This window comes from Leiobunum rupestre, chromosome 3, assembly GCF_980474605.1.
Source record: "Leiobunum rupestre chromosome 3, qqLeiRupe1.1.hap1, whole genome shotgun sequence".
NCBI classification, from domain to species: Eukaryota; Metazoa; Arthropoda; class Arachnida; order Opiliones; family Sclerosomatidae; genus Leiobunum; species Leiobunum rupestre.
In genome coordinates, this window is record NC_143386.1 from 53,093,959 (window position 1) to 53,109,264 (window position 15,306).

At 35.5% G+C, this 15,306-nt stretch overlaps 1 protein-coding gene across 3 annotated transcripts in view; it reads left to right on the forward strand.

The window, feature by feature from the left end:
* The window catches only part of LOC149952582 (sushi, von Willebrand factor type A, EGF and pentraxin domain-containing protein 1-like), a 57,525-nt gene extending 43,589 nt beyond the window's left edge, over positions 1 to 13,936 (forward strand). For all 3 annotated transcript variants that reach the window (XM_090168632.1, XM_090168635.1, XM_090168633.1), the window contains exons 24-35: positions 678 to 860; positions 2,188 to 2,364; positions 3,176 to 3,346; positions 3,484 to 3,746; positions 4,653 to 4,785; positions 5,415 to 5,753; positions 5,826 to 5,983; positions 6,801 to 6,894; positions 7,167 to 7,229; positions 7,856 to 7,942; positions 11,570 to 11,770; positions 13,392 to 13,936. In XM_090168632.1, coding sequence (XP_090024758.1) covers positions 678 to 860; positions 2,188 to 2,364; positions 3,176 to 3,346; positions 3,484 to 3,746; positions 4,653 to 4,785; positions 5,415 to 5,753; positions 5,826 to 5,983; positions 6,801 to 6,894; positions 7,167 to 7,229; positions 7,856 to 7,942; positions 11,570 to 11,770; positions 13,392 to 13,615 — 2,093 coding nt within the window. In that variant the 3' untranslated portion in view covers positions 13,616 to 13,936. The remainder of the gene's footprint in view (positions 1 to 677; positions 861 to 2,187; positions 2,365 to 3,175; positions 3,347 to 3,483; positions 3,747 to 4,652; positions 4,786 to 5,414; positions 5,754 to 5,825; positions 5,984 to 6,800; positions 6,895 to 7,166; positions 7,230 to 7,855; positions 7,943 to 11,569; positions 11,771 to 13,391) is intronic.
* The last annotated feature ends 1,370 nt before the right edge of the window (positions 13,937 to 15,306 follow it).

Consider the following 15,306-nt stretch of genomic DNA (forward strand, 5'->3'; position numbering starts at 1 on the left):
AACCCTGTTTTTATTAGTTTATTTTGCCCAGTGATATTAGTTTGACTATGGTTATTAAATTTTTTAAATTTCATTTCATATATAAACGTCTCTAAAACAACTAGCTGAAGCGCCCAAATATTGATCATGGTCAAAGTATTGCCTTCTAGATAGACTAGGTAATACCAAGAATGTATTTATTTATACTAAGGGAGAATGAATATGTCGAGACTATCGACGGAGACGCTAAGAGGGGGGAGGAGAGGAAAAAAGGAGGTGATCTTATTTTTTGCGGCCTCGCAGCAGCGATAATCGCGTCGAAAAACGTAATTTTTAAGAACCAATGAGATTGCAGTATGTTTTGATTTTATTAAAGCGGAGGAGCATACCGGGGGCCCCAACGGGTGGAATTGGAGAAACGCTAAAAATAATCTCGACATATTCATTCTCCCTGAGTATAAATAAATACATTCTTGGTAAAACTTACAACATTCTCTATTCTTAATATATTACATTTCAAAATTAGAAAATAACAAGCCTTTCTATAATAAAGGTGATTTAAGAAGCGCGTTTTAAAAAGAAAAAGTAGTGTATAAATATTTAAACTATTCAGACGTGTATTATTCTAGCGGAAAAGCCAACTAAGAACATTACAATACTTAACATTATCTAAGGAGAGCTGTCATTTTCATTTGCAGCGGCAACGTGCGAGCTTCCTTCGTTTATGAGAAACGGAGACCTGGAACCGAAACTAAAAGATGAATCTCAGCCATTCGGTCAAATTTTGAATGCCCGCTGTGACTATGGCTTCAAACTTACTGGAAGGAGTATTTTGCGCTGCACAGAAGACGGATGGGACCAAGTCGTTCCGTCTTGTAGAAGTACGTTAAAGTTTTCTTACCAGTTAAAAGGTCGACCCACAGCGGCTTCTGGAAACTATCATTAAAATGGCATTTTGCTAAACGCTTATATGTACCTATACCACCAACCGGTCATATAACTCAATTTAATCACCCTTTTTGTGTCTATTGTTAAACTCCCTCAACCTGATTATACAAAAATATTAAAACCTGGATTTATGGAACAAATATCGCTTTTTAAGTAAAAGTTGAAACAAGTTGACTTCGTTTGGCCTTCACAATCTATTGTAAAATGGCGAATAGGGTAACCGACCAACCGTAAATGCTTCCTTCAGCGATTCCCATTAAAAATAAGTAGCTTTGATATTTTAATGAAGCGCCTATTATGATAAAGAAAACTTGTTGCGGTTAACGGTAATACTGAGACTACCGAGGTGTAACACACCGATTTTGTTTAAACTCGGGTGTTTGGTAGACCTTCATGTAACTTGAAAAACCCCTAAGGGAAATGTATCCATAGGCAACCGTTTTGCCATGGCAACCAAAAATTATTTTGACAAAACAAAAAGGAAATTTTACCATTGAATATAACATGGGAATCTGACCAATTTTAAGGGAACCTTCTGTAAAATATTTCATTATTTGTTTATTTATAATTTCAATTTTTAGCATTTTCAAATTTTTAAAATTTTTCCAGGGGGTACCCCTAAAATCTATCAGATTCCCATGTTATTTTCCATAGGAAAAATTTCATTTTGTTTTGTCAAAAACATTTTTGCTTGCCATGGCAAAACGGTTGCCTATGGAGACATTTGCCTTTGGGATTTTTCAAGTTACATGAAGATCGACCAAACACCTGAGTTTAAACAAAATCGGTGTGTTACACCTCGGGTCGTCTCCTTTGTTAGTGTAGGGAGATGTTGGCTTGCGTGGCTAGAAGGGCTAGCTACCAACCTCCTACGCATCGTAACCCGGCCGTCTGAATTAATGGCTTTAAAAGTCGCTTAACTGATTATTATTATTAAAACCATTTTAGCCCTCTCTCAACGTGATAAAAAACTTTAATTTACGATTTAGTGAATTTTTGGAAAAACTGAATTTATCCTAGTGAATCGAATGACCCCGAAATGATTGGGTTTTTTTTTCTATTTTAAGAGCATTCACGTAGCTCATAAAGTAAGAGTATCAGCTTTGAAATAGCTTTTAGCTGCTAAGGTTTTAAAAAATTGGTGCCCACTTGAAAATTTTATCTATCGATCTGTTCGGAATTTTTCGTGTCTTTATAAGTCTTATCATTAATTTTTGCAATATGACCCGTAATTTCGTTTGTTGATTTTCATTGTATCAGAAATCATGTGTTCAAATCCGGGTACACCGGCGAACGGTTGGTATCACGGATCTTTCAACTTTCGTGAGCGGGTGACTTTCGGGTGCTTCAGCGGATACAAACTTTATGGATCCAAGGAAAGGATATGTATGGAGAACGGAAAGTGGAGTGGACAGTTGACAGTTTGCGACGCCCATAGTGAGAATTCTTTTTGATTAAAGTAAATGTGAAAAACATACTTTCAATGCTTTAGCAGGAAAAATATGATTTTCGTCTAATGAGGAAATTTGTTAAACTGCGACTAGGCTTCATTAAAAACACTAAATGAATTTCCTCCTTTTTTAAATTGAAGGGATAAATCCACAAATAGTTGTAAGGCATTTCTTTAAAGGGCTTCGATAATTTAAGCTATTCTCACGGTATTTTAGCTGTCAAGAAGAAAAACGGGGAAATAGAACAAATTTCGAGACTCTGCACCAGCAGTGGGAAACATCTTAGATAGACTGTTCTATGATAGTATCCCAGTTATCGGTGCTTTTAAAGTAGTTATGATACTGTATACCAATCATACATTATTAAAAAATGCAATAATTTTCATTATGCTGTAATAAGTAATACGCGCTTTTGAAATGGTTTTAGAATTAGTAAAGAATGCAATCCATTTCATTATTCTGTAATAAGTGAAAACATGTATTTGAAATTGTTTTAGAACTACTAAACAATTCAAATCAGCTCTGTAACGACGTACGACATAAAAAAATAAATTGACTCTCTTAAGATCTGACATTATGAGCGGGCTATTCGTATCCGTGTATTTATATTATTCAAACGTTTCATGGTTTCGCCACCGAAATATATGAAAACCAATCATTTTTTAAACCAATATTATCGAATGAATTATCATAAATATTGGTGTTTTTAATTGACCTTCCTTGTATTTTATAAGAAATAATCCTAATAAAATGTAAGTTGTGCACTTAGGACATATTTTCTTTCATTTTATTTTCAGAGCAGGATTGTCCTGACCCTGGGACTCCTGTTCACGGAGTGAAAACTGGATCCTCGTACAACGAAGGCAATGTGGTGACTTACTCTTGTGAAAGCGGTTACACACTTGTGGGCTCGAGAACCAGATCTTGCCATAATCGACAATGGACAGGTCAAGAACCACAATGCATAGGTAAATATTGCATTTTGAATATTGGATAAACCCCTAAGAAAACAGTCGCACTTCAATAAAATAAAATTTAAATTTCTAAATCTACAGAAAGTGCTAGAATGAAATACTAAAACTTACTTTAGCACATTTGCTTCTAGGTAGAAATGATTTCGACGACCCCAATGACGTTAGTCTAAACCTAAAAGCACTGGTTTCAAAACTAAAAGAAGTCAAAAATAAAAACCCAAGACCAGCGCCAGAAGATAATAAGCCGAACAGCGCCCTACGAGCGACGAATGGCACTAAAGCTTCACCCAAAGAGATTTTATTGATCGTTTGTTATTTGTTTGATTCCTCGTCTAGTATTGGCCAAGTGAATTTCCAGAAATCAGTAAACCTTGCCAAAGCTATTTCCCAAAGCGTAAGTACTACGTGAATAATAATTATGTGTATGTAGAGTTCGAACGGTTTGCGAACTTCGTGTAATTTAAATTTAAATTTTACTCAAAATGTTTCACGAGTTAAGTTTGCGTTTGCAGTGGTTATTTAACGTACATATAGCTCAAACAATCCTCGACAGTATATTTCTAAATAGTCAATATTAAAGCCCAGTTCACACTATACAATTAATTGGGCCACTTAAATGTATCGAATTAATTGTAAGCAAGAAAATTGTAAAGTGTGAACAGAAATATTGTAACAATGATTCCAACTATTTCTGTTCACACTATGTAATTTTCTTGATTACAATTAGTTGGATACATTTAAGTGGCCCAATTAGTTGTATAGTGTGAACTGGGCTTAACAGCTTCAAACTTAACAAATTGTATTTTTCAGTTTTTTACTTGAATTGCTTTGTTATATAAGCAATCTTTCGTAGTTTTATCCAATGAAATTTATTTTATATTGACATTTATAAAGCATATGAAATTATCATTCATGTTAAAGCGTCTCTTGCGAAAGGATTTTTTTATGTAGAATGCCGTGTATTTAATAACAACGTAGATTTCTCTCCTGCCATGACGTGTTAGACACAATTCTCCGGTATTATGAAAAATGGTTGTATTAAAGTAATATGATCACTTTATTTCTAGTAGTTTGAGTAAAGTCGATAATTCATCACAACATTTAAAAAAAAATTTACTGTAGGAGACTGATATTAAATGAACTAATTACGCGTGGAATATCTACTTAAATATTGCTCATTTATAAATAATTAAGTGTCGACATTTGAGCTGGTTTAAAGGAAGATGGTTCGAAAAATTATACTAATAGTTCTCTAAGGAATGAAATAAAAAAGTATTAAAAGTAAGCAAAATTGTTTCAGATTGGAAAATTGCCAAATGGTGGAAAAACCTGTGCTATAACATTTGATAAAGTGGCACATTTAAAAATTCCTCCGACGTCCTTCGACAGCGTTGACTCGGCATTAAACGCATTTGATTCTATTCCGTACGAAGGTAAAATATTTTTATTGCACATCAAACTGGTGTGATATGAAATAAAACATTGTGCACCGTTCCTAGCTGATGAAGCGAAGTACTTCAGTGGGAATGGTGGGTCGGGGCAAGAAACTGACATTTTGCCAAATCATCTACTAAAATGTCAAAACTGGTATATATTTTTAGTAAAAATATTCCTAAATAATAAATTCCTAATAAAAGGGATATATTTGTAATTCAAATCGATACCATTTGACTTCTCTGAAAATCAAAAGGCTCTACGTATTTCCCCCCACCAGGTGTCACCCCTAATATGTTTTTGGTCGCAGTATAGGGGTCATATATTTTATTTGTTTTTGGTCACTTAATACTTAACCTCTCCCCTTGGTTTCACCCCAAATTTTTCGGTGTCATAAATTTTATAAGCTGTGGTCTCTGGATGATTCACCCCTCTCTTACTAAATTATTTGTGGTTTCCTATTGTTATCCGTTTTCGAAAAATTTGTTCTGAAATATGCTTAGCTTGATCATTAACTAAATTGGAAAAAAAAACAATTTCCACAACATCATTGGCTCATCCAGAATATTATTTCAACAGACGTGATCATTAATGAAAATATTTTCAAATTTGTTAATTTGTTTTATAGTAGGAAGAGGAACTTCGCTGGAATCAGCTTTCGAGGTCCTGGGCGACAAAGTTTTTAACTCAACCGTAAGAGCAAATCCCGATAAACACATCCTATTTGCCACATTTCTGTTTACTGACGGGAAAGTGAAACAAAGCAGTCGACTCCGGAAACACGTGCGAAACTTGAGGAGTGAATATAATTTACTGGTTTACTCATTCGCTTTGACCGGATTCCCGAACAAGGATATTTTATTCGATATCACATCGTCGTATAAGAGCGGCAAGCGAACGTTCTTGTTAGACACTTACAGTACATTGGACCGAATTACGAAGGATTTGTTGGGAGACAACGAAATTGGTATAGTTGCGTTCTTTATTCTCCTCAACGGGATATTAAAATCATTGTTACCATTTTATTTAATTGAAAAAGATTATTCGGTTTGCGGAAAGGGCTTTGACCAATCATCAGTCATCGAGGATCTATCTCCTTCGAACGCAACGGATGTTGTGGACAGCGCTTCTTATCAGCTTTGGCCTTGGACAGTTCAAATATTCTACGTTAAAGACAAGAAAAGCGTCACAGCTAGAGTAAACTTAAGCTTGAATGATTAATTTTCTTGATAAAATTGTACAGCTCAGTATATTATTTAAGTTCGCGTGGAACAACCTTTTATCTCTAGTGACTTCAGTTTGGGAACGGGTTGAAAGAAGATTTGTGAGGTCGGGTTTCAACTCGCGGTCAACCCGACGAGAATGTTATGTTGTTGAATGCCTTTTGTTATTGGAATTCAAACGCAGTCATTACCTCTTGTTTTTGTCAACAATCTAGCAAAAAGGTTTTTTTATTTTTAACAAAAAAAGGTTTGTTTCAATTAATTTTAATTTCGATCTATGTTAATTGACCAATGCGATTACCATTACTTCTCCCATTTTTACATGGGCTGAGTAGTTTTCTCAAACTGCTGTATATGTTTGCCGGGTTTAGGGTCAGGTCAGCTTCAGGTCATATGAAAATCCCTTATCAAATTACTCTGAAAATGACATCAGTGACTAGTGATGTACCTATATGAATACAGCCGATAATATCGGCAGATATTAATAAAGTCCTCTATCATAACAGTAGTGTATATGATAAAGTCATTGTAAAAGACGGTTCATTAAAAGAAGTTTGCATATTCGGCTTCGATTAAGCCGATATAAGCCAATACCGATGTTAGAAAAAATAAGCCGATATGTCGGTTACCGATTTATCGATGCATCCATATTAGTGACATATGGGCCGCTAGGCTTCAGCTATATGGGTGAATCTGTTCAAGCATCTAACTTCGCCTCTTTCCTACCTTTAATTTTAAGAACTATAAAGTAGCCTTTATTACCGTTAATTTCAAGAAGTTGTTATTTACAGTGTTTGGGTTCTTTGATCAGTTACAATATGGTAATAACGTCCAGTCACTGTTTCAAAAAGAACATGGATCCTGGAAAAATTTTTACTAAGTCTGGTCAGTATTATTTTGGAATGGCAATTACTTTTATGCAGATAGATGTGATTATTATAAACTGACCGTTAAACTCACTATCCTCCTGTATTTCGTTTACCGAGTCAAAATATATCCGACAAAGCACAATTTAATTTTCCGTATGCGTTTGCTATTTCAAAGATTACTTCTTTAGTTCCCGGTTAAAATGATTGTAAAGAGTTAGCATTGCAAGGCAATTTGGTTACAGGTTAATTTAGTATCGAAAATATGATCTTTCCATTATTTTCCAACAGGTGTGGATAAATATCATGTCTCTTTCGCCGATCAGCTGATTGAAGTAGGATCCGTTGCAGCCGGTGAGATGATTTTTTTTAAAAACCATATTTCCAAAAATTATTTCAATTTATGCAATCACAAATATAAAACCTTAACTTTGTGTACACCTTTCTAGTGGTAACAAGCTCCTCCAAATGCGCTTTTTTTTAAACCACGATGGAAATTCTAATGTATTTATGTGCGCTTTACCATGGGCTCGAACAGAGATGGCGTAATTACCAAACGCATATCAATCAATGTTCTAAACGCTTAAACTAAGAACAAAACTAATAGTTTTGGATTAGCAAAACCTTGTTTATTACATTTTAAGTGATCTCTAGAATCGAAAAATTGATTAACACCGCCATAAACCTACAATCCATGGCGAAGAACTGAAATTATCTCTAGTCACAGTGTGGTCAACTCTTGTTGTTTTAAAAATTAACTCAAATCGATTATTATTGTATGTTTTCTCCGAATATGTTTACTTTCAAATTTAAGTGTGTGGCAAATCGATTTTCGCTTCCATAATGTTACCAAATTCTGGTCGTGTCTTATTGCCAATTAAATCAGTGTATGTACGTTAATGACCGAATGCGCGAATGTGTAAAATCCGATTGTGAAGAAGAATATTAATTGTTAATTAAATATTATTTTATTTTTTCAGCTTCGAAAGCGACCATTATTAAACTGAAGAAACCGGTTACCTTCTCTCAATACACTAGACCAGTTTGTCTTCCTGGAAATAGGATGGGTGAGTAAAAAACGAGGAGTGGGATTAGAGGTGGGAACACCAAATCGAAATTGTGGGTACTCGTCATGTCGCGATGTTTAATCTACATACGTTTTTCATAGTTAGATTTGAATTTCTGTGAGCATCTCTGAAGGGCCCAGAAATTCTAGTTAGTTAGTTTCATCTATACATATTTTCTATACAGGTGTCTGAAGGGGCTGAAAGAACATTTTTCTCAAAAACAATACTAGGTAATTTATCTTTTGACCGAGATGAGACAGTTGTACAGCATTCTGGAAAACATAAAAATAAAGTTGATTTAGTTGAAAATGACCGATTTTCCCAAAAGGTATGAGGTCACGAAAAAGAACAAGTTGGTTATAGGGAGCTGTAGAGTTTTCTGGCACTTCACTAAAACACATTTTAAGCATAACAAAGATGTGCCAAACGTCTATCTTTTTATTCAATAAAAAAATGATATTAAATACAAATACACCAACCAATTACAGGTTATGTTCAATTATTCTACTAGACATTCAACATAACACGTTTTTAGCCTTTTGTACGAAATTCGGACTTCCATTTCGTATTTAAAGCGATACTCAACTTGTGTAAAATCACGCCCATAAGTTACTGGCGTCTAATTAAGATGACTGATGTATTCTTCTCGCGCTCCAACTAACTCTGCCGTAAGACAATCAAACCCTTAATAAGCGCTTATTCCGAGAATAAGGAGTTATTTAGTAATCCCTATTCTAAAAGGACACAAAGTCGTAACACCGTTCCCGGGGCCCTTCGAGACCCATATATTGTTAATCCAAGAAAACATGGATATGAACGATGCTATCCTGCCACTTCTGATCGTGCGGAAACATGTTTTCCTAAAATCGGAGGCTTAATCGAAAGGGTCAATGTAACGTTTTTTTAGAGGGTTTAGTCACTCCGCGTGTTCGGTGTACAAGCCAGTACCTTTGACTTTACTAATAAGAGTAGGCGTTATCTTTAGAGTCTGTTCTTTAACAGTGTTGAGTACGCGTAATCAGTGTACAGGTCATCTGACTGTGGTTAGTTCCTCGGGTTTTTTGTACCTTTGGTACATTTGTTTTATGCTTAAAATGTGTATTATTAAAATGTTTCAAAATATTTTGACTGGTATGACCATAGATATAGGAAACGTATATAAAGGTCTAGATAAAATATTTCAAAGGGAGTTAATACGGAGGTGACAGCTAGCAGAAACGCGTAATTTCTGCAGGCTCTCCTTATAAGGCGCTATCTATCGGTAAGAAAGCTCGTGCTATGGTCGCGAGAGAAATTGTCTCCTGCTTAAAAATTACACTAAAAGTCAACAACAGATGGTGTCTAAAGACTACGGCATGCGGAAAGGTCAAGCGCTTAAAACTGAAATGCTAAGAGAGCTCGTGCTCTTGATCACGTGCCTTCCTCGGTGTCTGCTAGGTGTCAATTCCGTATTTTATGTTAGGCTTAGACGCCCCGAAAGTTATCTAGACCTTTATATACATTTCTTATACCTATGGGTATGAAGAATTTCTTTTTTTTCCTGACCTTATTTCTTTTTGATAAATCGGTCTTCATCGCCCGAAATGACTTTATTTGTATGTTTTAAGTACGCTCTAGCTGATTATCACTGGTCAAGGAATATTATTTTTCCTACTTCTTACCTCTACACTGAAAAATTAAAAACAATGACGCCTGAAATAAATTTATATCGAGTGTTGTTGAAGAGAATTCGTCGATTCTCTGAGACCTATACGCCTTGATTTCCAATAGGGAGGGGGATATTCCGCTTGGATTAAAAACAGCGGCTCAGCACTGGTGGCGGAGTGGTTAGCACTTTCGCCTCACAGTAAGAGGAGCCAGGTTCGATCCCTGCTTGTGGCACTGGGTGAAAACTCGGAACAACTCCTTCTGCGTTGAGTTTGCAGGTTCTCTCCCCACTGGTTTAAGGGGTTTTCCCCCGAGCTCTTCGGTTTCCCCTTCCATAAAAACTTGTTGAGGTTAACGGTAATAGTTAGTGTAGGGAGCTGTTGGCTCGATCGCGTGGCATGCAGGGCTTGCCACCACCCTCCTACGCATTGTAACCCGGCCACCTGAATTAATGGCTTCAAAAGTCGCTTGATGACTTAGGCCTAAGGTGGTGCCTTGGGTATTAGCCTAGATGATAATTATTATTATTATAAATTTATATCGAGTGTTGTTGAAGAGAATTCGTCGATTCTCTGGGACCTATACGCTTTGATTTCCAATAGGGGCGAAAAATCCCAATTGGTTTAATTACAATGGCTCAGCACTGGCATAGGTAGATAGAGAGAATGTATACAAATCAAATGACGCCTGAAATAAATTTATATCGAGTGTTGTTGAAGAGAAGTCGTCGATTCTCTGGGACCTATACGCCTTGATTTCCAATAGGGAGGGGGATATCCCACTTGGATTAAAAACCGCGGCTCAGCACTGGCATAGGTAGATAGAGACAACTGATACAAATCGAATGACGCCTGAAATAAATTTATATCGAGTGTTGTTGACGAAAAGTCGTCGATTCTCTGGGACCTATACGTCGTGATTTTCAATAGGGGGGAAATATCCCCTTTTGATTAAAAACAGTGGCTCAGCACTGACTTACGTAGATAGAGAGTACTAATACCAATAGAATGACGCCTGAATTAAATTTACATCGAGTGCCGTTCGTCGATTCCCGGGGACCTTTACGCCGTGATTTCTAATAAGGTAGGAAATATACCCCTTTGATGAAAACAGCGGCTCAGCACTAGAATAGATAGTTAGAGATAATTAATACCAATAGAATGACGCCTGAAATAAATTTATATCGAGTGCCGTTGAAGAGAATTTAGTCGATTCCCGAGGACCTATACGGAGCTATAGACTCTACGGACCTTTATCTTTTACCGTATTATTCTCTACCACCACCGCCGCATATATCAGAAGCGAAAATAACAGCCCCTTCCCTCTTTATAAGAGGAAGAAGCTTAAAATGGATCTCTACACAGTCAGTATGAAACTTTATAGAAAACTAACTTCTTTCTAATTGGATTTTTATCTTAATAAAATATTTAAATTTTCGGCAGACACTGTAGAATTTTGGTATTTAAGTCCTAATACAGCATTTATGATATTCAAATGCCGGAACAATTGTATTTCTGCGAACACCATCCCCTTACTCCGTCAAATGACTCGTCTGTTTCGACGAAACTATACATAGTTCTATAAACGTACACATCGGTTATCCGTTTTAAACTGGTACTATCTGATTTATGTGAGTGCTTATGTACCGAGCTAGAAATATAAGACGCACTTAGCTAGAAAAATAAGTATGTTCCTAAATAAAAGTGGTATGTACCATTGTACCTAGATTGAAAGAAGGCTGTGTCTTTCTCCGATAAATGTGTAGGTTAGACGCTATATCGGAAGCATAAACATCCATTTTCAATATAGGCTTATGTTAATTTTCATAGGTAGATGAAATTACCAATATATATCATTTATTTATGCCCGATATAATTGGAATTGTGATAAGTGTGATAAAAAGCTACAGAATTTCCATCTGCAAATATACGAGTCATGATTTAATATATTCAATTTATTATTTTAATTAATTGCGCTTAGATGAAATAGCAAACCAAAGTTCCAGTTCAGTTGGCTACACCAGTTCATGGTCGAAAAACATACAAGTTGGACGGTACGGAAATATCGCCAAAGTTCATTTGAAAATACCATCAATTAATGAATGCAAGGAAAGTGCCAGAGAGCTGGGTGCTCAGAGGAGGGACATTGGACAGAATTTGTTCTGCGCGGGAAATGCCGGAGGTCAGAGACGATCATCTTTTTTAATACTATTTACAAAAGAAGTGCCTTTAATCTCAGTGTTTGGCTTTAGTCAAAATTATTTTATCAGTATTTGTTGAGAATTAGGAAAAAGTTACAGGGACTTAACTTAAGTTGGTGCTACACTTTTAAGAGGGCTTTCATCTTAAAAGGATTAAGATGTAGAGATACTATTTTTGTTCAACAAACTAAATAATTTTTGTAAATTGTAATGGTTAACAAAACACGCTGTAGAAAGATTATCGCAAGATAACGTATTTTGATCTCTTAACACTAAAATCAGTTATCTCGAATCTTGCTCATATACTTCTCAGAATTTAGACGCCTTAAAATCCAAGGTAACGGCATCTAGATGTTGAATATGAAGATATTTTTTTCGTTGAGTGATCTAGGTTAAAATCCTGAATCACTTCTTGTAACATTTTTAAACGTGCGGTTTTATTTACAAAAATTTAATAGTTTTCTATATAAGATATTTTTTTAAAAGCGTTAGACGAATGTTTTTGATTGTGAAAATTTTAATTTATATTATTTTATCCTTTCCAGAGGTCCCATGAAATATGTTTGATAGCTCTACGAGTTCATTGGTCAGTTCCCGGCTAGGCTAATACCCTTGACACCACCATAGGCCCAAATACTTTTAATGCCATTATTCTAGCTAGCTGGGTTACAATTCGTAGAAGGTTGGTGGAAAGCCCTTCGCGCCACACGATTCAGTAGAGAAGTAAATATACCTATCTACCAAATCGTAGGTTTGCACTTAGGGGGATTGTTTATAAAGATGACAGCAAAACTTTAGTTTAGGAAAAAATATAAAATTATTTAAAGGAAAAGTCCAGGTTCGGTAAAAATTGGGTCTATTTGAAAGATCATGTTTAAATAAACTCAAAAATTTCAGTCGTAAAATTGTATCTTTTTTTAATGACGAGAAATTAATTTTTAAACGAGCGAAATTTACCCGCCAAGCGAGCTGCCATTTTCTTCCGTCTTCCCTCCGCATAACGCACGCGGAGCAAGCACGCGCAGGGAACAGAGCGCTGTTATAGCGCGAACAGCGCGTGATTAAAGTTCTTAAACGTCACCGCGAAACAACATGGCAGATCACTTGGCGGGTAAATTTCACTCGTTAAAAAATTAATATCTCGTCATTAAAAAAAGATACAATTTCACGACTGATATTTTGCAGTATATTGAAACATGATCTTTCAAATAGATCCAAGTTTTACCCAACCTAGACTTTTTCTTTAAATTGATATCTCTTTTTTAAAATGGGATTAATTGACTTAGAGGATATCTAGTATCCAAAATGGAAAAAAAAAGAACCCTTACATTCTGTCTTTCCGGGAAGGTCTTTTTAAAGACGTTGAGCGAAGGCCTCAAAACGATTAGGGGTAACTTGTGGAAATGTGGGTGTATCTTCGTGTGTACAGCCTGCATCTCCTTCAAGTGGTACATATACTGTTTCTTGTGCCGCCTTAACCCATAAGAAACGCCCATAAGAAAGGACACGCGTTCAACTTTCTACAAAGTAGCTTCAAAAAGCTCAACCAAAATTAATTTTAATATTTGTTTTTTTAGTTAAAATTTTGTTTTTGATGAATAGCTGCCCTTGAGGTTTGTGGACCAGATTTGGGAAGTCCTTTATTTCAATATCATTTTGATTCGACGAATCGGCCACAGTGGGTGCAAACTGGAATAGCAATGGCTTTCACAAGACAACTCAATGACGAGTCTACGGAGTGTTTCAACCCAAGCCCGTTCTACAACATATTTTTAAATCTGAAACCGCTCTCCAATTCAATACAAGAAATCATTAGAAACGCGTAAATTGAAATCTGAACTACCTCAACTTTGTTAGTGCCAGACGAAAATGAAAACCAATTATTGTATAACGCAATTGCTATTCAAAATGTAACCGATTGTGAAATGTTTAACTTTAAATAACGCGGTACTGTTATGACCTCTGAACTTAAAAACTGGATTTGCATCACGCATCGTTGGTATTAGGGAAATATTGTATTTCATAAATTTCTCCCTATCCGATATGATTCTGTTCATTTTCTTCTGTAAATGCCTAATTATAAAAATTAATTAAAATTGGGAAATAACGCTTGTAGTAGATATTAAATACGTTTGACTTGTTAATATTTAGTCATTATTATTGTTATATGAATGTGATTTTATATCGCTTTACTAATTTAGCAATTGATATAATGGACTGATTTTAATGTCATGATGGTGTTCAAATTATTAATTTAATTTTAATTTTTTAATTTCCACAAAGAGTATTCCGAACCAAAGACTACAACGTTGTCACTGAATTTTAGGAACACATTTTTAATCACTCCATACAACCAAAAGAAGAGATATGTAAATCAGCCACCCCTTTGACCTTATCCAGCCATTAGGTATTAACTAAGAATAATTTATCTTTACCACAAACCAAAATTCCACTACTAAGAAATATTTATTACCACGCTTTCTTAATCATAAATAGGAACAATATATAAATAAAGCCGTACATTAACTAAATAAATAAATCATCCAAAATCAGCGCTTTCTTAACAAACCTCTGTGTAAGAACAATATATCAATCAACTAACACTTATGAAATATCAATTATAACGGTTTCTCGAGTAATATATCTATTGATAACATAAAAAATAACACCTAACAGAAAAGTCAATTACCACACTTCTTTTCATAACCATGTACATTATAAATTCTGAGTAAAGCTCTATGGTTTCAGACAGACAGTAGAAGAAGTTCAAAACAAGAATACACCTTTTTAACCAACGCCAAAAAAGTTACAGGTAACGTGTTGGAGTGTAGACGTTAATTTGTGTCTACATCCTGCACCTCCTACGTATTCCCCATACATGTTTTCGGGCAGTTTTTCGGAGCTAACTTAGCTATATATAATATAAATATAGGATATCCGATTTTGCTCTAACATCGTATTAATTCTCAAAAACTATAAAAGGTAGAAATTGAAATTTTCAGTGTATACGTCTGACGTACGGAAATTCAAAAAATATTTTCATGTTTTTAAAAATTTAATTTTGCGCAGTAGGTGGTAGACGAAATCCTTGAATGCAAGTGTTGTATAAAAAATACTCAAAAACGAACAAATGAAGTTGGTTTGATCCAAAAAAGACCGAATTTCTAAAACGATATGGGATCTGGCCGACTACCGCCGGCTGTAACGTCAATATGACGGTCCGCCACTGCAAAAACCTCAAGCTGCTGTGGCTCATTTAAACGCTGAATATTTTAATCGATAGTTTGGAAGGATCGTTTCCGTTCGATGGCCACCAAGATCAAAAGATGTATCAGCACTCAACTTTTTCTTCTGGGGCCTTATCAAGGAAAACGGTTGGTGCCGAGTCGTTTAAAATAAATGGAGTTTAGGTCTCACAGGATTCTTCAGACGGAGTGCCTTGCCAAAACCAGGTCATGGCTAGCGCTCCTGATAATGCGTCTAGGGTTATAAACCAAGTAGACCAGGGCAGTATCTT